General features: G+C 44.6%; 2 protein-coding genes across 3 annotated transcripts in view; one reads left to right on the forward strand and one right to left on the reverse strand.

Moving 5' to 3' along the window:
• Positions 1 to 7,541, reverse strand: part of LOC119458676 (G patch domain-containing protein 2) — a 32,372-nt gene extending 24,831 nt beyond the window's left edge. Inside the window, exons 1-2 of the mRNA XM_037720537.2 lie at positions 7,282 to 7,541; positions 3,197 to 3,536 (exon numbers count right to left, since the gene is read on the reverse strand). Coding sequence (XP_037576465.1) covers positions 3,197 to 3,526 — 330 coding nt within the window. The 5' untranslated portion in view covers positions 3,527 to 3,536; positions 7,282 to 7,541. The remainder of the gene's footprint in view (positions 1 to 3,196; positions 3,537 to 7,281) is intronic.
• Positions 7,542 to 7,837: 296 nt separating this feature from the next.
• Positions 7,838 to 22,302, forward strand: part of LOC119458677 (BTB/POZ domain-containing protein KCTD3-like) — a 97,954-nt gene continuing 83,489 nt past the window's right edge. For both annotated transcript variants that reach the window (XM_037720538.2, XM_037720539.2), the window contains exons 1-4: positions 7,838 to 8,221; positions 12,128 to 12,181; positions 17,794 to 17,839; positions 20,222 to 20,295. In XM_037720538.2, the coding sequence (XP_037576466.1) occupies positions 8,169 to 8,221; positions 12,128 to 12,181; positions 17,794 to 17,839; positions 20,222 to 20,295 (227 nt within the window). In that variant the 5' untranslated portion in view covers positions 7,838 to 8,168. The remainder of the gene's footprint in view (positions 8,222 to 12,127; positions 12,182 to 17,793; positions 17,840 to 20,221; positions 20,296 to 22,302) is intronic.

Genomic DNA, 22,302 nt, shown 5'->3' on the forward strand with positions numbered 1-22,302 from the left:
GGAGAATGAATGAATCGATTGTACGCAATTCATTTACTTATGGAAGTGCCGATCGGGAGCTTGACCCTTTTTGTAGCGCAAAACAATGGAAAGAAGTGTACCAAGTTTCCCAGAAACTTCCCATAAATGTGGTGTGCAAGCAGCAATGTTTCCAATGCAAGCATTCATGCAGCTTGTCAGCCTGACAAGTGCCGCCTTCTAGTGTCAAAAACTGGAACTAGAAGCAAGATGACTGATCCATCAGTTCAAACTGCAAGGTATTCTCATCAGCTGTCAAGAAACGGCTAACAGTGCTCAGGTGGCGAAATCGAAACGTGCCAAGTGTCTCAATGCGCTGGATTGCCCGAGATAAATTCTTACAGGTATTTTACGCTGCTTGTCGATACATGCGTCCGTGGCATAATGGTTTCAATATCAGGATTATGTGCTAGTGGTGTTGGGTTCGAATCCTGCCGTCGAACAATCTTATAGTGCTTATTCAAATTATTTATAACACAGTGCTTTGTTGAAAATGATGAGTTTACAAAGTCACGAAGCCGTTTGAATCCAGAAGGAACAAGTTTAGGCAAATTCATGTACCAACCATCAGGGGTCATCATTCCCATGCTGACTGAACCACTTGCTTGCAGCTGCCATAGGCACCAGCATCCGAGTTCCCACTAGTGCATGAAAATCTATGGCATGCACTGCATAATCTCGGATGTCATACCGAGAAGCGGCAGATTCTAGATCATGTGCCACTTGCAGTAAACAGCCAATGGCGGCTTTCTTTTTTTCGGTATCAAAACCATCTATTTTTGGAGAGTTCTCTGTGATGCAGATACTCGTATTTCAAATGTAAAACTTTGCACAAAAGCTGTATATTTACACAAATCACAAAGTTGTGATCAGCTTGAATGTAGCACTGATTTCATAATATGCCCTCATGCCTGTTTATTGCAAACCGTTGTCTTGTCTGAAAGCGTGTACATACCTTACTTGTTTTATATTTATTTGTTTTGCCGATTTGTAAATTTAGCAAATGTATATCCACCCTGCCAAAACCCTATGTTAGGGTTGCAGTATTCATAAATAAATAAATAAATATTTACACTATCAGAAACTATACTTTTTTTTACGAGGCTCAAAATTTTGTTGCATGGAAGACCAGCTCAGCTTGTTCAGAATTTACTTGCTAAAACCACGAAAGAAAAGCTTAGCTCCCCCACAGAAGCTTCGACAGTCCTGAACAGGCCCGATTTAGTTATTCATTTATTGATCAGGCGATTTAATGTCCCAAAGGAACAGACAAACCACGATGGAAGCTTACATAGGGGCTCCACATGACACCTGAATCTACACACACCTAAAACACGAGTTGTAGCATTTTGCCACCCCCTCATTGAAACGCAGCCGCTGCAGAAGATGGCTAAAGCTCATCCAGCGCTCTGTATGACCGGGCCGTTGCAATCCATTCCAGATGCCAGTGTCGTCAGAACCGGCACGGCATACGGCAGTATGCGTCGGATATGGCGGAGAATGCAGAAGTACTGAGGTGGAATACAGTCAAGTAGTTGAAGAGACTCTGCTGTAACGGACGGATTCCATTGCATACAATGAAGCGTTTAGCAAAGTCTTGGGTAGATTTCAAAACGAGAACCCTAGGGTTTCCAAGGGGTGTGAGCACTCACCCATGCAGCTTCACCGTCTTCGATTTATGCGTTGTTCGGATTTGCATATCATAGCGAAGTATCTTGGTTTGCTTTTTTGTTAGCGCTTTCTTGCAATTTTGCACTCCATCACAAAATGGTAAAAATAGCAGCTAACACATTTCTTCGGGCACGATGGTGTAACACAGCAAGTATGTACAGAGTGAGCAGACAGAGAAAGTCTGTCTTGTTCCTTGCTTTGTCTGCTCATGCTGTGTGTACTTTCAAAAATGGCCCCAGGCAGGTTTTTCCACACTTCCAAATAAAGCTACCGTAATGGCTGAGACACAGGTCACGAACCAAACACAATTTGCTGCTTCCCAACTCATTCCAACAGCACTAGTTACATTTTTCACTGCCTTGCAATTAAAACAATGATTTAATCTTACTACAGGTTAAAACTGTGTGATCAAAAAGCGAGAAATTATTTCTTCTGACAGGTGCAATCGTTCATGCGACACTTGCCCTTAGTGAACCTGGTTACCAGTTCGATCTGCAGTCACTTCATTTGTTTTTCCTGTTAACACATTTGCACCGATTCCTGCTTTGAAGAGCAAAGTAAGAACACTTGAACACAAACACAGCCGAGGCACCCACTCACTGGTAAGGTGAGCCAATGGTTACCATAGTTACTATGATGAGATGGCACAGGGTGTATTCCAGATACCACCCTGGCAAGTGAGTAGGTGGCCCTGCATTGAGTAATCCTTTTTTGAAGCACCAGTGGCAATTAAGATAGACAGCGATGAAGCTAGACACTTCAACGCGGCAAAGCCAGTCACTTCAACGCGGCAAAGCCAGTTCGATGAATGCAAACGCGGCAAAGCCAGTTCAATGAATGCACTTGCTGACAAGTGTGTTTTTACAGCAGGTGTGTCTAAACCTTTCCGTGCGACAGCTTGCGAATGACGCTAGTGGTGAAATGCACTTGTTCAGTGACACTAAATTTGCCAGTCTGACAGGGGCATTAAACTTGTGTTCCAAGAACCATTACTCACTTCACACGACAGTGTCTCTACACTGTTAATGCTTTCACTACGATCAAAGCCTTTGTGAGCCCTGCAAAGTCACACAACACTCTACACCCTTTGGGCATACTGTTGCCAAACGATAATCTTCATATGTGTTGCTTGCATTTCGTTCCTTGAAAAATGTGTGCTTGCTACTTTTCTGTTGAGAATGCTGTCATACTTATAAAGTGCATGCCGTTCATAATCTGGAAGTTAGCAGGAAAGAAGGGAAAGGCACGCAGGATGGATGACAACCATTGTTTGGCTAAGCCCCACAGTGTCCAACTTTTCTTAGAGTGAACTTAATTTCTCTGTTTTATGCTAGTTAGTAACCAATTTCTAATGATGGTTCTCCCTCTTTCTACCAGAGTGGCACAACATGTGTTCCCGTGCGTCTTGCATTTTCTTTTCGTTCTATCTTTATTTTTGGCAAAGAAGGCTGCTCATTTTTTCAGTAACAGACTGAAAAGCGTGCAGAAGTTGTAAAAGGGGGCTCACCATACGAGGCATGGCACGTCCCTCCAGGCTGGACTCGGAGTCGTCTCCGGACACAGCGCTCACGGAACGGGTAGTCTGGCATGTCGTCGAGGATGACACGGCCCCTTGCAGGCGTGCAACATCGCCGTCCGAGGGGGGCAAGAGGGTCTTCTTGGACCACCACTTGCGCTGTGGTGGCCGCGGGTGTCGCTGGCAGCGGTGTCGCTGAGCAGAGGAGGAGGACTCCTCGAGGGCGCTGGTCAGATCCTGGACAAGCTCGTCCATGTTGTCATAGTCATACGGGGTCAACACTCGAAGACGCTTGATGCCCTGAATCAACGCCCGATCCATCAGGCAGCAACTGCAAGGGCAGCTTGATGTCAGAACTCCATTCACTGTGTACACCGTAAATGACAGACTACCACATTGTCTGCGACGCTGTTGAGGCACAATTCATTGTACTTGATCAGCATGACAGGTGATAGACAATGTGCATAAGGTTGCCTGTGGAGTCCTATGCTTTTCGTGTGTTGGGCTTCTTAACCACAATTCGTTGTGGTTTTTATTACAACACTAGTCTGTCATCCATTGCACTGCAGACAGAAAAAGCATTAACTCATTTGGAAAGACAAAGTATCCCACAATGAACACAAGTCAACCAAGCTGGCATAAAGAAGCAAGATTCAATGCCCGCATGGTTGTTATGACAGGTTGGTAAAGGTTTGTAACATTCTGAATTGCTTTTGTTCAAACAGCTTTCTCTTGATTTGCACTTTGTAATGAGAACGTCGGATGTTCAACTACCATTTCACTACCACCAGGTAATGCTACTACCATAGAGGCCATTGCAATAATAAAGATAAAATACCCTTTATTACAAAATTGAAAAGGCTTAAGCACCTGTGGCAGACAACACAGCTCATCCGTCGCTGCACTTTTCCTGGTTCAGAAAGTGCATCCAAGCCGAGGAGACCTTAAGTACCCATGTAGAGTTTATCACGAGATTTAGACTATAGGTTTAATACTAAAAGTAATTCACTGCAAGTGTATTTCAATTTTATTTCTAAAGTGCATTTTGTCGAATAACTTTAGTGGGTGTCCTGGTGGACGATGCCATCCTCAGAGTGAAAGACGTCAGCCCTCGTCCTTTTGCTATTTTACAACGGCAGTCCAGTAATGAATAGAGCCCTGCAGGTATCCCCTTTGATGCATCGTTTCCAGTTTCTTAGCAGCATCACTTTTCACTGCAATAATAATATTCCCTTCAGGTGCCCCATGTCCACATTTCTGGACACCTGTTTTTGTTGGTTCTTATCGAGTGGTGGGAAAAAACAAAAAAAGCAGCAGACATTGAGCTTCAGGTGAATTGCATGCTCAACCTGCCTTGATTTTATTTCCAATGTGCTCCGTACTGCTACAGGCAACCACTTTGCTGAAGGCACTACCACGTTTGACAAAACGTTCGATGTGGCACGTTCCGACGGCAATGTGGAAAGAATAATTTTTTCTTGCTCGTAATGCATGCCATCAATAATAAGATAAGCCTATGATTTAATGTTTTCAATGAAAAAATGAAGCTTTACTAAGAAACCAAGACAGAGAATTAGTTACTCTCCAATTATGATGACTCATCCGAAAATGCACAAGGTTTTTCTTAAAATGACTGTCCACATGGTTCATACGGTAAAGCAGTGGCGCACCGACGGGGGGGGATTCGGGGGTTGTAACCCCCCCCCCTGAGGCCGACTTAACCCCCCCTTTGTTTAACCCCTTTTCTTTCCTTATGCATTTGAGTACTGCAACTAAGATGTAAGACGCGCAATCGTCTGCACACTCGCAAAAAGCGCATTTTTTTGGACAATTTCCCGTGGAGAAATCGAAATTAGTGCTGTTTATTTTAGATGGTATTGGCAAACTGTCAACCCCCCCCCTGGCAGAGATCCTGGGTGCGCTACTGCGGTAAAGCACCAAGTATAACAACCACGATAAGGCAGACAGGGATGACAGAATGCCAACAGTTTACTGAAACATTGCCCATATATGGGCTGCAGTCAAGAAAACTTTTACAGATGCTTAGGGTAGAAAGCCTACAAAACGAAACAAAGACAACAAAAGAGAAGCTGGAAACAAGGGGAAAAACGGGGAACATTTCAGGGACAATAAATAGTTCATAGTTGGCACTCTGTTGTACTCGTCTAGTTTTTCCTATCATGGTTGTTGGTTGTATTCAGTGCATTACAAGATAGCTATTACAAGATAGCTTATTGACATAGACTAAGAAGGTTGTGTCGAGAAACGAGACCAACAGTGGTTTCATAATAAAAAATAAGTCAAGCAGCACTTGTGCAGCAGCAAGAAACTACGTACAAACTTGCGGCGACATGCAAAGAGGAATGCTCAAACAGGCGTGCAAACAAATGTGCGCTTTTGCATGTTTAGTGTGGTGTACAAGCGACTTTTGACCTGTGGACACACGGGGCAGATAGGAAGATGTGTTAACAAGCGTCTCAGTGAGCATATGAACGGCTGCACATTTGCAACACACAGTCAAAGCTGAACGAGTGAGCTGGAATTTTAAGGAGTGCTGTACCAACACTTCAGTTCAACTGCATTAGAGATAACAGGGCATTTTATATGAAAACGAGTGATAGGCTTTGCACAGGCCACTCGTCAGTTGTCTTCCTTGTACGTGAAGAGGTGCTGTTATGAATGTAACCAACCTGATGGTCTTTTTATCAATTTTTTGAAGTGCCAGTATAGAGCGCACATGACGAGGCATACTGCATAGATTCCTTTCGAAGCAGCAATGCTAGTTGACAGTCAGCACTTGGCCCTGACACAGCTATCTCTCAGATATGACTTCGTTTTTTGCACTGTTGCAATTATCAACCGCTAAGGAATGTATCAAGGTTCTGAAAGTCTTGCTTCACCACATCAGTGTGGGGGGTGCCACAATGTTCACTGTTCCAAGGCCAGATATGCAGTGTAGAGCAGGCATACTAAGATATAATGCAAAGTGGATAAAAGCAGCCAGTGCAAGCGCAGCTAGACCATTTTAACCCTGTCCTTGCTTAGTAATGTTGCACACAATCCACTGTGCATGATTCTCTGAGCAGCACGCAAAGGCCGCCCGTAAATCGCGGCTGGAGCAAGTTTGTATCACTGCACGTATGTTACAAAGTCACGTGATCAGAAAAACACGAAGGCCGGGTCAAGCTAATCGTAAACCGTCCTTTCGTGTTCACCTGTTCTTCTAGTACAGCGATGCCAACTAGCTCAAACAACCGCGCCTGGATCGCTGGCAGCGAGCAAACGGCGCACTTTTTCGAGACGTACGCGCACTTGGTTACTGCGAAAGAAACTGTCGTGCAGAGATCACGCGGAGCGCAGATCTGGGTTAACGGTGTATACGCTTCGTTCTTTTCTGCGGCTTTCCGACGCGCGCGACTTTCATCATTGAACGAGGTCAGTGACGCTGCGCCTACGATGTAGACCAGCGATAAAGAGATTCGCGATCGTCACCTTGAGCAGGCAGCCTTTTCGGGTGCGCGCAATCGACTGGCAGCGGTGCAGCCCCAATCACCAGGCCACAAGCACGGCGGCCAAATACGCATACATGCTAAGTCAGTCCAAGCGGGGAACTGCGTCCGCCGTGGCAGAAAGCGGCAATCCACTAGCGGGAAATGCCGCGTAGTTTCGGTCGTCCAGCAGTGAATATTCGTACTAGCTGACGATACGCGCCTTAATCGCGAAAACGCTGCTTACGCAAAACGCGGAACTCACGAAGGCACTGCTGCAGAAACAACGAAGCAACGGCGTTTTTCCTTTCATTTTAGGGGGTTTAGGCGCCACATAGGGAGTAGCACCCGAGCATGTGACACCCCTTTGAGCGCTGCATGAAAACACGCAGTGGTCACATCGATTCTCGACCAGCGAGATGACAAGATTGCCGCCTTTTCATAAGGACTGCCGTTTCGGTCATCGCAAAACAGAACGAGATCTCGTAATCACGAAGCGATCGCGACGAACGGGGGCCATGAGGTCAACAGCATGCGATATAAAGAGCGAGCTCCCTCAGCACACACAGCTCATGCGACGCCGTTTACCTCTCCGCTTCAGCACTACCACCCGGGTGTCTTCAAGCGACGTGACATGGCGAGCAGCGCGCAATTGCCGACTCTCCCGCGGACTCCCGAACACCTGCCGACGACGCGGGTTTCAAGCCCGGCTCAGCAGACCACATCAACGCACAACGAAAACCGCTGAAAGAAAAACACACGGGTCAGCCTCCTACGGGACAGTAGCCAGCGAGCAACTCGTTCGGAGCTCGTTCGCTGATAAACCTCGCGGCCTCGCGCGCCACGAGAGCCAGCGAGATCTTTTTGTACGCGCACGGAAGGGTAGTAAAGATCCGCGCGTGCTAGTTGTGCAGCTTCCTCTAGTGTCTGATCATAGACACTACAATAAAATGTCAACGTAGCTAAAGAAAAACATTTTTACTTAATTAAACATATACTAAAGCGAACTGTAACACGTTTTTACAATAATGTTGAGACTTTGCGAACTTTTTTGTTTGTTTGCGTGCTATAAAATATTATAACATTGTGCGTACAGGACCATTGACGCCGCCAACTGCGCGTTCCGCTACCTTCGCTTTCTTTCGTCTCCGTTCATGGACTCGTTTCCTCTTCCACTTCCTTTCCCCCTTTCTGTATCATCTGTTTCGCTTGTCAGCCAGCTTTAAATGCGCACAGTTTTTATCGTTCCCCGTGCTGTGCTTGTGTCTTGGCGATCACGTTGTCTCGATCGGACTGCTGTGGATGAAACCCTTTCACTACCACGCGACGACGCGCCATCGGCAATGCAGTACGTGCTGGGCCGAGTGCGCAGTGATATAGGCGCCGCAAGCCCTTCTCCGTGATGTGCAGGCGGACGACGGTTCGGATCCGTTGACCCCTCGCTCGAATAGGCGCCTCTTCCTATCTGCCACGCCATGAGCCACCAATTGTCCGGCGACATCATTAACCTGAACGTCGGGGGAACCAGGTGAGCATGGAGATCGCGGATGTCCCCGTCTCTTTTAGGCTTCCTTCGATGCCGACGACGTCTTGCAGCGTTTGACAGGACGGTAGAGGGACCCGTTGCGCTAAAGTCGTGTCTTGGAAGTTTCCTAGCCGACTTTGTTCCTCTTAGTTGCGTCCAAATTATTGCGTGATGATGGAATGCTCCGACGATTGAGTTGCCTTCTCGAGTTTAAATATTTAAACGACTGCTTTGCGTTCAAACGTTTCGCTGTCTACAAACATTCCCGACATTTCGCTCGCATTGATTTTGGCGTCCTTCCCTGTCACCTGTTCTTTTTCATACGCTGGAGCCTAAATGTTATCAAATCTTATATATATATGTATAATTTTTTTTCAGAGCACACCTTTCTTTTGCAGCAAGCGTCAGTGATATTGTACTAATTAATAATTAACCAAGCGACTCGCTCATCGGGAATCCTTTAAAATGCAATGTTTAATTCTCAAGCGCAGTTAGAGCAACTCGTTTACTTCAGTCTTTCTTGCGCTACAAAGCAGGACAGCTGACAAGAAAAGACAGCACAGGCACAACAACCAACTGAAGTTTAATTTGGCCATACATTAATTCTATACGTCGTCCCATCTTGGCGTACTTGGAAAAGACATTACTTGTGTACCTACTCACTTGCGCACACTAGCATGAGTGGGTGGGTTTCAAGGGATGAAAATTTTCTGCAGAAGCAATAATTTTGTAGTGTGTGAACCACTGTAGGCACATTTCATCAAAAAGAAGAGCACCAGCTGTATTGACAACCCGGTGATCACATCTTGCAAAAGCAAGGAAGCAATTGACCATACACATGCGCCGAAGCACAGAAAAGACATTTGCGAAATAAAGTACGTGTATTTGTTTACTTTATTTCATTTACATGGTTTGGGCTGGCTTTAGAAACAGAGCTGTAAGCAGGAGTGGGCAGTGAGACAATGTCTCTCTGAATAAGCAAGCACACTGTTATAGTGCACACTATAAAAACGCTCGGAACTCACAATGGGGAACAGAATTGTGAAATTCAGTACACAAGTACAATTTTACTATATATGACATACATTGAAAGAAATAACGTAACAAACTTCATAACAAAATGAACAGCTACAGTGGCAAAATAAGATTACAAATCTTTAAGCTGTGCTAAAAATGAAGGCATACGTGGTGCATACCCACCACATCACTCGGAAGACCATTCCGCTTGCATACATTTTGAGCGAAAAAAGAACCCCTGTAGGATGATAAAAAGTGATCAGAATAGTGAGCACTTTGAAAGTTGAGCAACTGGTAATAGGAATAAACAAGAGTAACGATGAGCCTGAAAGCGCATTTCGGCAGCGAGTACTTGAGCAACAGCACTGTGTTTGCACAAAAGGCAGGAAAGGAAAAATATCTGCACAAAAACATTGAAACAACACGAAAATGGTTATCTTGTTAATTACTTTGTTTGTATACAGGAATGTGCATATCGCACTTAAGATTTGTGCTTACCACTGCTCTGTTATTGCTCAAATTTCGCAGAAAGATACCATTTTAGGGTCTGTGTCATTCAATGTAACACCTCGCACCTTGCCTTGTCTTTAAGGAAAAATATCACCAGCCCCTCCCCTGTCGAGAAAATGGGGGTGAGCGAAGCTTGTCCTGTGTGTACCTGACCTACTACTTTCCCGTAGTTATGAGACGTGCACCACCGTTGTCAGGTTCCTGGAGGGCAAGACGACGCTGTCGCAAGCGTTAAGCTTCGTTTGTCCTGAACTCAGGATTGGCAGTATGCACCACACGCGGCCTTCCCATCCGGTCACTGAAACTGATCTGCGTCCTTCCCTTTCCCTCCCCGCGACACACCAAACAACCCTGATTGGTCGTGATCTGGCGCCGGCGCAGTCTTCCCCACACGTGCTGACACCACCACCTACATCACCAGCACTTTTGAGGCAATACGTTTCACTTGAAAATTGCACTGCCCATGCACCCCGTACAGATGATAAACCAGCGGAGCTGAACTGTGTGGCTCCGGTATCAGCCACACGTGATTTCTTTCATTCTCTCTTTCTTTCCTTCCTTCCTTCTTTCTTTTTTTCTTTCATGTCCCTAGCTCATACCCGCATATCCAATGCAGGTATGCACCACACATTATTTTATTATCGTTAATTGTGACATAACTGACGAGCATGTGATGTTATTGATGTCATGACCTATCAGTGATGTCATACATTTGTACTCTTCCATGCCAATTTTGATTTATACCGCGAGTTTTTGAAAGGTTTTCGATTGGGTTTTAGCGTGACACCACCACCGCCGCCACTTGTGAGGCAAAATCGCTTGAAAAATGCAAAGTTACTTTTGTTTATGAGGATGCAAATGCTGCCAAGGCGACACTCGCATAACCTTGTGTCACCGCCTGTTGGCAGCTGCAGAAAGCAGCCGTTCAGGGAGGGTTGCCTCATGTTGGCAGCTCCTCTGGAACACGCGGCAATCCTCCCTGGAAGAATTTTCAATTGTCCAGTAAGATTTGTCAAGTTTACAGAATGTGGAGTCAAAGTGAGAACTCTTGCACGAACGTCGATATGATAACATCAACTATTTTGTGTCTAGCATAGTTGAAAAGCACCTGTTCGTTCAGTTGAAAAATTTGCCTGATTTGAAACACCGTGGAAAACAATGAAAGAAGGGAAACCCTCTACATGACAACACGCTGACACCGAAAGCCTGCTCCAACTCATTTTACTAGGACAGTTTATGCATGGTATTATTCAAAAGTCGCAGCATAGATTCAATCTGAAATGTTTTGAAGAGATGTGTGCGACACATTTTCGATATGATTATACTATCACTGCTACTACTTTCCATGGGCTACCTTGGCATGCACAACTGTACACATGGTGGCTGAAGGGGTTCTGAAATCTGGTAACTTGTGATGTTGCCTTCTTGTTATACTGCATGGGTAATGACCAAACTAATTTAAGGACTGTTTTGCTCCACTAAGCAAATCACACCCAATAGAACAAACACTTCACGTCTTCTCTTTCTCTTGACTAAAATTAGTTCCAACTATGGCTGCCACACTTTGGAATTTGCCTGGATCACAATTGTGAACAACTCCTCTCATACTGTCATTCCACAAAAAGGTTTTAACCCTTTCAGACGCCACATAATTTTGTTGATTGAACACTTACTTTCACCACATTTCTTGCATCTTCTAAATGATAGAAAGTGTACAGCTGCAGAAAAGATTAAGAATTTTCATTTCTTTAGTGAGTTTTCTAAGTTTACAGGATGTGGACTCCATGCAAAAGCTGACTACAGTAACATCAAATATGAGAACATCAACTATTTCTTGTTTTGAAAAGCACTTATCCAGCCGTTTGGAAATTATGCCTGGTGCATGACATTGTGAAAAACAATGAAAGACCTGCTGCATACAGCAGCATGCTGACACTGAGCAAAGACAACCAACCGTCTACCTTCCCACTCATTTTGCTAAAACATTTTGCACAAGTTATTCAAGATTGCAGCACAATTCCTCTCATAAGTGCTTCAAGATGTATGTGGCACATTTTGAATATCATTACTTTCATCAGTGCTTTTGCTGATGAGTCACTATCTTGGTGTACGCAGCGTCGGAAAGGGCTAAATCTCTTTTTAATACTATATAATTCATTTATTGCTTCCTAAAATTTATGATATTGTGATTATCATGAAATATGTAATGTATACTCTAATCAAATGTGCCCACCGAACAGGACCCTTTAGCAATCTTATTGGGTTCTGGAAAGTGTCTATATATGCGTGTGTATGCACTGTGTACAATACAATTTAATGCAATAAAAACCGAGCAATTCCTGTGTTAGTGTGCGGCACTGAACAACTTGGTTGTCTCCCTAGGTTTGCCACATCCAGGCAGACACTGACATGGGTGCCCGACTCCTTCTTCACGAGGTGAGTTCATCTCTCTGTACTACGCCATTTGATCACATAAGTACCGTACAGTGTGGACGGGGAAACAGCCGTCGCCGTAGCACTATTGGTAGTGCAACGCACGCATAATACAGAGGTTGTGGGTTTGGCCCCCAACGGTAGCAGTTATTGTTCTGTCCACTTTCATTTCCCTTAATCTTATCATTTGTACAATTCAATTAAAACTACAAATTACCTTCCCTATGCTTTCCTTGGTTTTCGTTGTCTCTTGACTTCACATGGTTCTAACAAACAAAAAAATTTACCGACGATTACGATACTCCCTAATGCGAAATTTGAGCTCAGCTATATACGTGTTTTGATCTTGCAATATATTGTGGCAAAGAATTTGAGAGAGACATGTAGCAGAGTTGGCAATCATCAAAAATCTGATCTGCGGGTCAAGTGGTTGGCTTTTATACATGACTCATCGAAGGTTCCACTGTAATCGCTGGTGCCCCTTGGCTTCCAGAAAGTACTACACAATTCGTGTCGCACATACAATCAGATTACAAAACAATCGCAAACCATGACAATCAAAATAAGCGCGAACGAGACCAAACCAAGCAAACTGAACAAGTGTGAGCGAGAGCTGACACGAGCAGACGGTAGTACGAAACGAGCGGTCCGGTTGCAACCAGGTTAGAGTACGCAACGGGCAGTTGGGCAGGTTCACATGAAACCAGTTTCCCGTGCACAAGTCGCTGAAGGAGCCACTCTAATTGGTCTCCGACGTTCGCTCCAGAAATGGGCCATTCAGAACTGCACTCTCATATCGAGCCCCTCGGTTCCCCGTCTTCTCGTTCATGTGAAGTCACTAGCACAAGGATGAGACAAATCCATGTTCTGCCCATCGTTATGCCCTTCGTAGCTTAACGACGGCAGCACCACAGTGCCCTCTAGTAATTTCAGTGGGGATCTCTGTACATAACAGGCAACACTTCAGAGGCTTCTCTCACTGTTCCCATCCACAGCCAAAAAGTAGTCTCATTACATATGAAAGAAAGACATTAGGTACGCACCATGTAACTTGATGTAAAATTAGGTGCCATATTTTTATTATTATGTCAGAAATCGGACATATTTAGTATTCCACGGGAGTCATCGGAGATCTGAACCGTTTTGCCACTAAACGAGTGTTGTGACATGTTTCTGCGTTCAGCGACCACAGTGCACCACTTGCCTCTTTGACCAAAACATGCTACTTCGCACGCTGGAAGCTCAAAGGAGCACACGTAATATGTGATTTGGCGTAACCTTACGTCAACAAGTTGTAGTTGCAATATGTGAAGTTGTTATTCCGTAGGAAGCATCACAATGTCGAAAATAACTGTGCTGTGAAATGTACAGAGTGAGACTTCTGCACTGCTTGCTGAGCTCCCACAATGATGCCTGCTACGTATGAAGCCAAGTATCATCTGCAGGCAGGGGTGCATCTGCCTTTTATCATGTTTGTGTGGCTGGCATTTTTTGGTAGACTAGTCTTCACTATTAAAGGTACACTAAGGCTAAGGTACACTATTAAAGGTATACTAAGTCGACGTGGACTGTTTAAATTCCATTCCAGAAACCTTGCAATGCTTGTTTTGTGCGAAGAAACATCTTAGTTTACGAGAAAATTGCATCTGAGGAGTCCGAATATCTTTATGGCAATTCAAATCTCCTGCCACGCCAACTGGGAAGTGGTGACGGTGCATACACCATCACCGCCCTTTGCTGCAAAAAAAGTGAGTGAAACGGCACCTGGCAGACGGCGGTACAATGCGCCACTGCAGCTGCTTTTGGTCAAGTGGCGTGGACTGTTTGGGCATCCCGCGACATCACATGGACGTATAATTATCTACTGCTTGCAGTTTTTGCAAGCTTCGCAAGCCAACAAAACCAGCGCAGCACTGCGATAACGGAACTACTGAAACTCGAAAGTGCGAGCAGCGCAGAGTCGAGCGTAACGAAACCTTTTGACTGCCCACATCGCTGTCAACTGTGTAATGTCAATGAGTTGTTTTTTCTAAAAATGAAATAGAACTGGTCAAGTAGCATTTTCTTTCGTTTTATAATACAATGCAATGATGATTTTATAATGAGTGGTTGACAGAATTTAAATGAGGAGTGCCTTATCATCAGGCAAATCCTTTTTTTTTTTAGAAGTTTGCCCAATGGCATAAGCTATTAAATATACAAATGTAGGCTGGTTTCGGCGATGAACGTCAATAGTGCTCGATGGTTGGTTCCATAGAGCCAAGAATCGTAGTCCGGTGATCTCGTGGGATGAAGGCCCACTGTTTGCAGATACTTGAATGTCCCGGGGGAGTCTCCAATCGTGCCCTGCATTTACCTCAACATCTCGATTACTAAGGCTCTGGTTGCTTAGAGATACACAGAGCACTAATCCATCACTTTAGCTTGACTTAGTATTTGCCTGTAGTGTCCCTTTAAGTGATGTCGTTAAGTTTGAAAGCTGCTAAATTTAGCTAGTTTTAGTCATGTTAACGACAACTTTGCCTTTTGGCAGTCTTAGCGCAGTCATGGTGACTCAAATTGCCAGTCCATTGACATGGTAAGATTCCTCTGGGCCTTTTGGCTGAGTGCAGTGCCTCAGCCCAATTTTATCCCGAAGGGGATATAGTATGTGCCTCCATTAGTCGCCAATTCGAAAGACATACTGAAGAGCTTATTAATATCTGTATTATTATTATTTTATTAGCATATTAGTGGCTTATTAGTATTATCTGCATCAAAGCTGTGTTTCTAGGCAGAGGACAATCTTCAGATCTCGTGTATCTTTTTAGAAAATCAGAGGTTGTTTTCCTTCTTCACATTTGAACTGTTAACTCACAACTGCAAAACATAATTTAAAGCTGTAGTTTCACACCCAATAAGAAATTTGCCTAAAGGAAACCAAATAAATCATAAACAAAGACAAAATTTAAAGCCAATCATCGTCATCATCACTTTGCAACTTTTCGTTAAAAATGGAGTTGTTCGGACTGCTATCTTGCAACTACTACGGGGCAAAAAAATTTTACCACATCTTTCACAACCTCAGTGGTTGTGAGATATTGCGCTGCTTAGCGTGAGACCCTTTTTTTTTAATTTCCACTTAGTGTGGCCACATTCTAGTTGACACAGGAAAAAAAAATAGTCAACCAAGTGTCGATGCTGAAGAAGACAAGGTCGACTTACAAGGTGGTTGGAATGAATCAATGAGTAGATGTTGATTTATGGGGTCACGATACGATTCACACATTTGGGGGAGACGGGCCTCGCAAGCTTCGGCCACTTTCTTGGCCCGGCTCGTGCGAGACGAGCTTCACGTGCATCGGCACTCTCACTGGCCCGTCGAGCATGCACAGCTTCAACGTGCTTCCGTTTCCTTTCTTCAGCTTCGACTGCTGCCTTGCGGTGTAGTAGTGCGCTGCCGTTACAAGACCCTCACACACACCATGGTCGTGCTAGGGCTGCATCAAGGCCAGCGCGCTGCTTTCGCGTCTGTGAGCGCTCGAGGACAACTGTGGGCATGCACACTCAAACTTATGTCCACGACTTGGGAGAACACACTACCGCAGCCCGACCTCGGTCCCGAACTCGTGCACTTCGCGCCTTCTGGCAGAGGACGCAGCACTTAAGTTAGATGGCACTTGGCTCTGGCATGGCAGTGAGCGACAAAGGCGCTCGCATCCCACCCTGTTTACAGCAACATTATTCTCATTTCTTAGGGGCGAAGCTCCTTATAGCGGCACCCGTTCCGTCCCCGTCGTCGTAGTAGTAGTGTGTAACCAGTAGTGTGTAACCAGTCTGAGAAAAATGAGAAAAAAAATTCCGAAGTTGTGTCCGTAGCGCGGAATCGAACCAGGGACCCCTCGCTTCCGAGCGCGCGGTGTTAGCCCACTACGCCACGAAGCGGACATGGACACACGCACCACGATGGCAATAAATACCCAACATTAACGAAAGGCCGCGTTTCTAGCGCGTTTCTAATGCGTTTGTGCTAGCGCGTTACGGCCCGTGTAAGAAGCTGGTGTAAGACGCTGTGGCCTCTCCGCCTTACCTTCAACGCGTTTCGAACGCGCTGCCCAAAGCGGTGGCAAGTCAAGTTCAAGTCGAGGAGCGTTTATGAATACGGGGGGTATACTCTCTCAGCAGTCATGTGATGGCGTCGGCAAACACGGTGCACGTTCCGGCATGTGTAAATGGCTGCGTAAGACGCTGTGGCCGCTCCCCCTTACTAGAGAGTACTGCACGTTTCTAACGCGTTTGTGCTAGCGTCCCCTTAAGCGGGAGATCCGATGATTCCCTCCGGAGCTTCGCCCACTCATCATCATTCACCCCGTGGATATGCTGTGATTTTTTATTATATCCTGACTGTATCCTTAGTTACTGACTACTGCTGTATGTTCTCAGCATGGAGGCGTATCATTCCATGCCATTGCCATGTTCACATACAACGTCTACGAGTCACTTGACAGTTTTTTTCTGAAAGTAGAGACAAGATGCACGGATAGGCTAAGCCCATGTAAAGTGAGCTAAGAAGAGCATGTCTTCAAAAGTATGCTTGTTTGGTTACATCTAGGCACACATTGAAGAACCCTAGGGAGTAAAATTGCATCCAGCAAGTTTTTTTTTCTGCTTTCACTTGTATGGCAAGTGCGCCCATCACGGATTTTAGTACTTGCAGTGTCAGCTGTGAGTCTTATGGACTTTTTTCTCATCGAAGTGTCTTGCTCAACATCATTGGTGCTAGTGCATTTAGGATGCCGATAAGCAAAATTCTTATCACTTATTTATGATGTACTTGCAGATCACACAAAAAGAGGTCCCATTTCATGAGGACTGAATTTTAAAACTTTCCATGTGAAACAATCATGTGAGCCATTAAGTAAGGTGACAGCAATAAACCAGTTCATGGAAATACAAAATGCAAAAAAAAAGTTACTGTGAAAATTGAATAATGACAATACAAACATCCCTTAACTGAGGCATAGCTTTGTGGCAGAAAGGGAATAAAGAACATGAAGCGTACAAAATACAATAAAAAATGGGACAAAAATTGCTAGCTTCATAAATACAGTAGTTGTAAGATAATAAGTGGCCACAGTAAAAGTTGTGTGTTTGTACCTTTTTATCTCACCTTCTAAGGTTGTGCAGTGTTCACAAATTTGTCATGGCAAGCGTAAGTGTGTTCGGTATCGAAGTAAATAATTTAGCACAGTTTGCTTTCCGTAGTTCATATGAACAGTTGACCGAATAAAATTGTTGTTCAACACAAACCTGATGGTACTGTTTTTGACAAAAATGGGCCATGCTGTTATCAGTGGTAGCTCGTCATTCGCAGAGATGAAAAAGAAAATGGTGTATTTGAAGTTTTGCAATCATGAAGATGTTGTGCAGATATAGCAGTGATTTTGTGTTAGCATAGGCTGACTGTAGGAGCCCTTCTGGCTCTATTTCTAGCTATCTCAATGGTCAAGGCAGTGTGATGGTATTTGACTTCGAGTTCACTTGCAGTTAAAATGAAATTGTGTAAAGCTTGACTTGCTGTGTAGTGTATTGATTGTAATTCTAGGCATTTTCTGAACCTCTTGCTTTCTTTTTAGCATGCTGAGTGGACGGATATCAAGCCATCGGGATGAGACTGGAGCCGTGAGTGACCGACTTGGCATGATAATTGGCTATCTTGCGCAATGTGGCCGGTCAAAGCCATAGCGTAGCAGAGTGAACTGAAGCAGACCAGTGCACAAACAGTTATAAAAGAAAATGAACACAACACTTGTTAGGTCATGTTGATCATTTTACCTGTTTATGATGTTTTAATTGATTGAACGAGAATTGTGATCAATTAGTCCAGCCGGCTTTATTTTGTTTATTTAGTATACTTATGCAAATTTCTACAGCGCCGTCATGGACATTATTGTGGGGGGAAATGCAGAAACAAGTACATCTTGTAGATAGATAATACAAAGTACATTGTGTGTGCTTGGCATATATAATGTAACTGTAGTAAAACCATCTCAAGGGGGTAACAGCGCGCACAGACAGGGACAGAGTGAAGAAACAACAGGACACTCTGTCCCCGTCTGTGTGTGCCCTTAAGATGCTTTCCAAACTAGCCCACCAAGCCATCCTCGTGTAATACCATATATGGCAATAAAACAAAGTGAGCTCAACAATTATTGGTGCTGTAAATATGTGCTTGAAGTACAGAAAAAAAAATGATTAAAGAGGCACAGTAACAATTTCCTTCAATAAGTGATTGTAATCGTGTAAAGTATAATATTGGAACACACTCATGCACCTTGGTGTTTATTACGGGGAATAACAACTTTTGAGCAAGCAACACCTGTCATTTGGGCAATGCCACTCAATTCTAATGGACTACAAAGACCCATGTTGCCATGCAGCATTGTGTAATAGATCAGCAGGGCAACATAATAAAGCGGCCTGCGATCCAATACATATAGAATGTGACATGACGGCAGCATTTCTTTGATCCAATCTGTTGACGGCTGTTCGATTTAAAAGAACTGCACCCAGTAAGCTACCACCCCATATTGCGGCACTTATCAGTGTTTGCTAAAGACTTACAATAACCCCTATTTCTAAACTTCTGTTTATTTAGCAGTGTGCAGGAAATCTGCACTTATGATACAGTGTAGACCGCTTATAACGTAAGTCGCCGGAGTCGCGAATATCCGCACTATAAGCGGTACCGCACTATAACCAAACCAACAATTTTCAAGGCCCGCACATATGCAAAACATCTGCAGCGAGCCGCCACGCGTATGCGACAGTCGAGGAATGCGGCTAGAACGTTTGCATTCAATTTACAGTCGAATCTCGTTAATTCGAACCAAATCACGTGGTGGCACCTCCGACCGGCATTTCTCCGGCACCGCCATAGAGTAAAAGCTTAGGAGACCCCCCTCAAGGTGCGTGCGAACAAAAAAAAAAAAAGAAAGAAAGAAAGAAAAAAAACGTAGCGGAAATTTCACCCTCTCTCAAATGGCAAGGTCGCCGATTCTGCGTTGCGCCGGAACATGCGTGTACGTGCCGACGTCTCAGCCACGCTACCGTAGCCACACGTAGAAAATGGCAGTGAAGCCTTCTTTCTCCTTTATGCTTCCTCTACTTTCTAGTCGCGTGTTGACCTTGCACGCTGCGGCTACGGCGCAGAGGGAAGCAGCAGCGCTGTCCCAGGCCGGCCAACGCCCGCTTCCCAATAACGGCAGAAACCGAAACTTCGGAGAGCTGGCGCCGGGCCAGCTGTAGCAGCGGCGCCTGCACGGCGGCGGGCGCGCCCGGTGACAGTCGAAAGTGAGGGAGGTACGAGGGAGGGCGAGGGGAGCCTCCGAAGCGGTGGAGTTGCCGAGGCGAAATCTGCTTCCCGGCCGCCCTTCCCCGTGCCGTGCCGGCGCCGCCCGCTCCCTGAAGTTTCGTTTACTGCCGTTTCGGGAAGCGAGCTAGGCCAGCCTTGGCAGTTTCGTGGCCCTCGCTCGCTATGCGCGCCGTGATATTTCACGACTCGCACTCAAGATTCTGCTTTCAGCCTCACTGGTTGTTCGTTCGCACCACGTGCCCTTCTCCTCCACTTCGTCTCTCTTTCTTCCTCGAGCACTCTTTGGGGCGGCCGTTTGAGGGGAGCGTTCGCCGTCTCCACTGACTTCCGTACTCCCAGGCAGCCGCACTGTAACCGGTATTTCGTTTCCCGCAACTGCACTATAAGCGATACGTGTATACATGGAGTGCTATGGGAAAATTAACGGGAGTCTGAAAAGACCGCACTATATCCGCTCCTGCACTATAAACGGTTACATTATAAGTGGTCTATACTGTATTTAGGAATGTACACATGTCATGTCCATTCATTGATGCTTGAGTTACGTCGAGTCAGTAGGCAGTGGGCCGAGTGGCACAAAAAAATTGAGTAGGAATTTCTGAGGAATGCACGTTCCGCGAAAATTTGCTGCACGCATGCATGCACGCACACACAACAAATAGCATTCAAAATGCTGCTTTCTACTTCAGATCTTCATCGACCGGGACCCCAAGCTGTTCTCCGTCATCCTGAACTTTATGCGAACCAAGGACATCGACCTGAGGTGTGTCTGCTTGATACATAAGGGAAATGAGATGGCCATTATTTCATTAGCTGCAGGACATTCCGGTGAAAAATATTGTCGCCCATTAGCTGTTTGCTTTGTGGTGCACTTACTGCATTCGCTTGGCCATTTTTTAAATTCAGAAAGCAGATTTGATTCTTGCTGGTGTATGGCTGTACTATCGTGGACAAATGAAATTCAAACAGGAAAGTATAAAACCCCTGAAGAGGGGAGATCTGCCTTGAGAGCTCCCATCTGTGTACATTGGATTGAAGAATTCATTTTGCTTGGCATCAAGTTGGTGGAATTTGAAATAAAATTTAAATCAGGACTGCCTGTGGGGAGCATATTTTACAGCAAAGCTGTATATGGCTCTATATCGCAGAAACTATCATCATCAGCAATGGCTCGAGCGTCGTCTTCTTCCACAGCTGGCTTCATTGCCGCTCCTCATTCCAGCGTAGAATTTCACTTCTCTTCTGTTGTCGTAATGGGGGAGGCTGCGTTCACGGGGGTATGAGCCATTCATTGTCTTACGTGATGGATAGATTTAATTTTGAAGCAATTTAACTTTGAAGAATTGCAAGCAGCAATGTGACAACAACAGACTGCGGGCACACCGTCAGTGACATCGTCCTCTCCGTTGCGGCCGAAAGTGTGTGTGACCTCATTAAGAAACGCAAAGACATAGCCAATAATTGAGAAAGACTTTAATGTACCGTCGAGATTAAACCAGTGATAAACTTCAGGGCTGCACGTTTCAGCTTCGCTGGTTAGCCATCTGTACGGAGAGCTTGGGTGGTGATATTTTTTATTTACGTCAGCAACTTTTTCACAAAAATTGCTGAAAATTGGCAAATTTTATCCATATGAAGGAATCAGCTTTACTACTTTCTAAGTCAGTAATAAAAAACATAAATCACAATTTTGTGAACTGTATTATATAACATATATAAAGTGGCCAAAATTGATAAATACGCATATTATGAATTTGTTTCAAAGAAGTATTGAAGCACTCATGTAAGTAGTATAATTATTTTACGTAAGTTGTAAATTAATATTGAATGTATTTGTCTGCTTTAAAAAGCCTAACAGAGACAGCTCACAGAATTGTGGTATGTTTATGGTGCACGGTTGTGGACTTGCTAGCATTGTGGTTCAACTTTTCTTTTCTTTTTTATTTTTAGTTTGATGCTGTAAAACAGACTTCTGTTTTCGCTCTGATCAAAGCGTTTGTGTGCATCACATGTGTTTGAATAGGGAAATTTAGAGTTGACCCAGAGCTCAAGCTACTGCTTAGTGTTATAGCTTGAGTGACATTTCGCACTACTATATCTCCAGTTTCCAAATCTGGTGTTGGCTCCAAACTAAATTTGCAAGCCACAATAATGCCATCATTGTGTCAATTGGTAATAGTGGGATGAAATAGGGTGTTTTAATTAGCCCTAACTTGTTCCTGCCCGTGATAGCATACGGACACTTGCAAAAGAGCAGAAGATAAGTCTTACAAGATTGTTCATTCCCACATGCTTGCTGTTGAAATATCTGAAATGCTGGGGGACCTACTTTAAAACAGTGCTTGTATCGTACAATCTAATGTAAGGAGCGCACTTTCGGTGGTATCATTCTTGAATGTGCTACTCTGTTTAAGAAGCGAATCAGTGGGGAATTCACACCAGCATTGTGTGTTGATGTGGTGAGCCTCCTGCACATTTTGCAGTTTTGAACAGACAGGCTCTAGTTCTCCCAGGGCTTATGTCAAGGCAAATGTCCCATGTAATGATTGTACGTGTTTTGGCCATGTACACTGAACTATGCAGAATTTTTTTTTATGTGAGTGCCTTGTGAGTATCTTTGGTCCCCAAATTGGATTGGAAGCCCACTTGGGGACCTTATCAATCCACCTAGAAAGATGCCGTGTCTTTTCTGTTTACATGCTTATGGTCAGAGTGACACAAGTATGGTGTACATTTTATGTGTTACATAGCTTTCATAAGAGGCTTCGTA

This window comes from Dermacentor silvarum, chromosome 7 (assembly GCF_013339745.2).
Source record: "Dermacentor silvarum isolate Dsil-2018 chromosome 7, BIME_Dsil_1.4, whole genome shotgun sequence".
NCBI lineage: Eukaryota > Metazoa > Arthropoda > Arachnida > Ixodida > Ixodidae > Dermacentor > Dermacentor silvarum.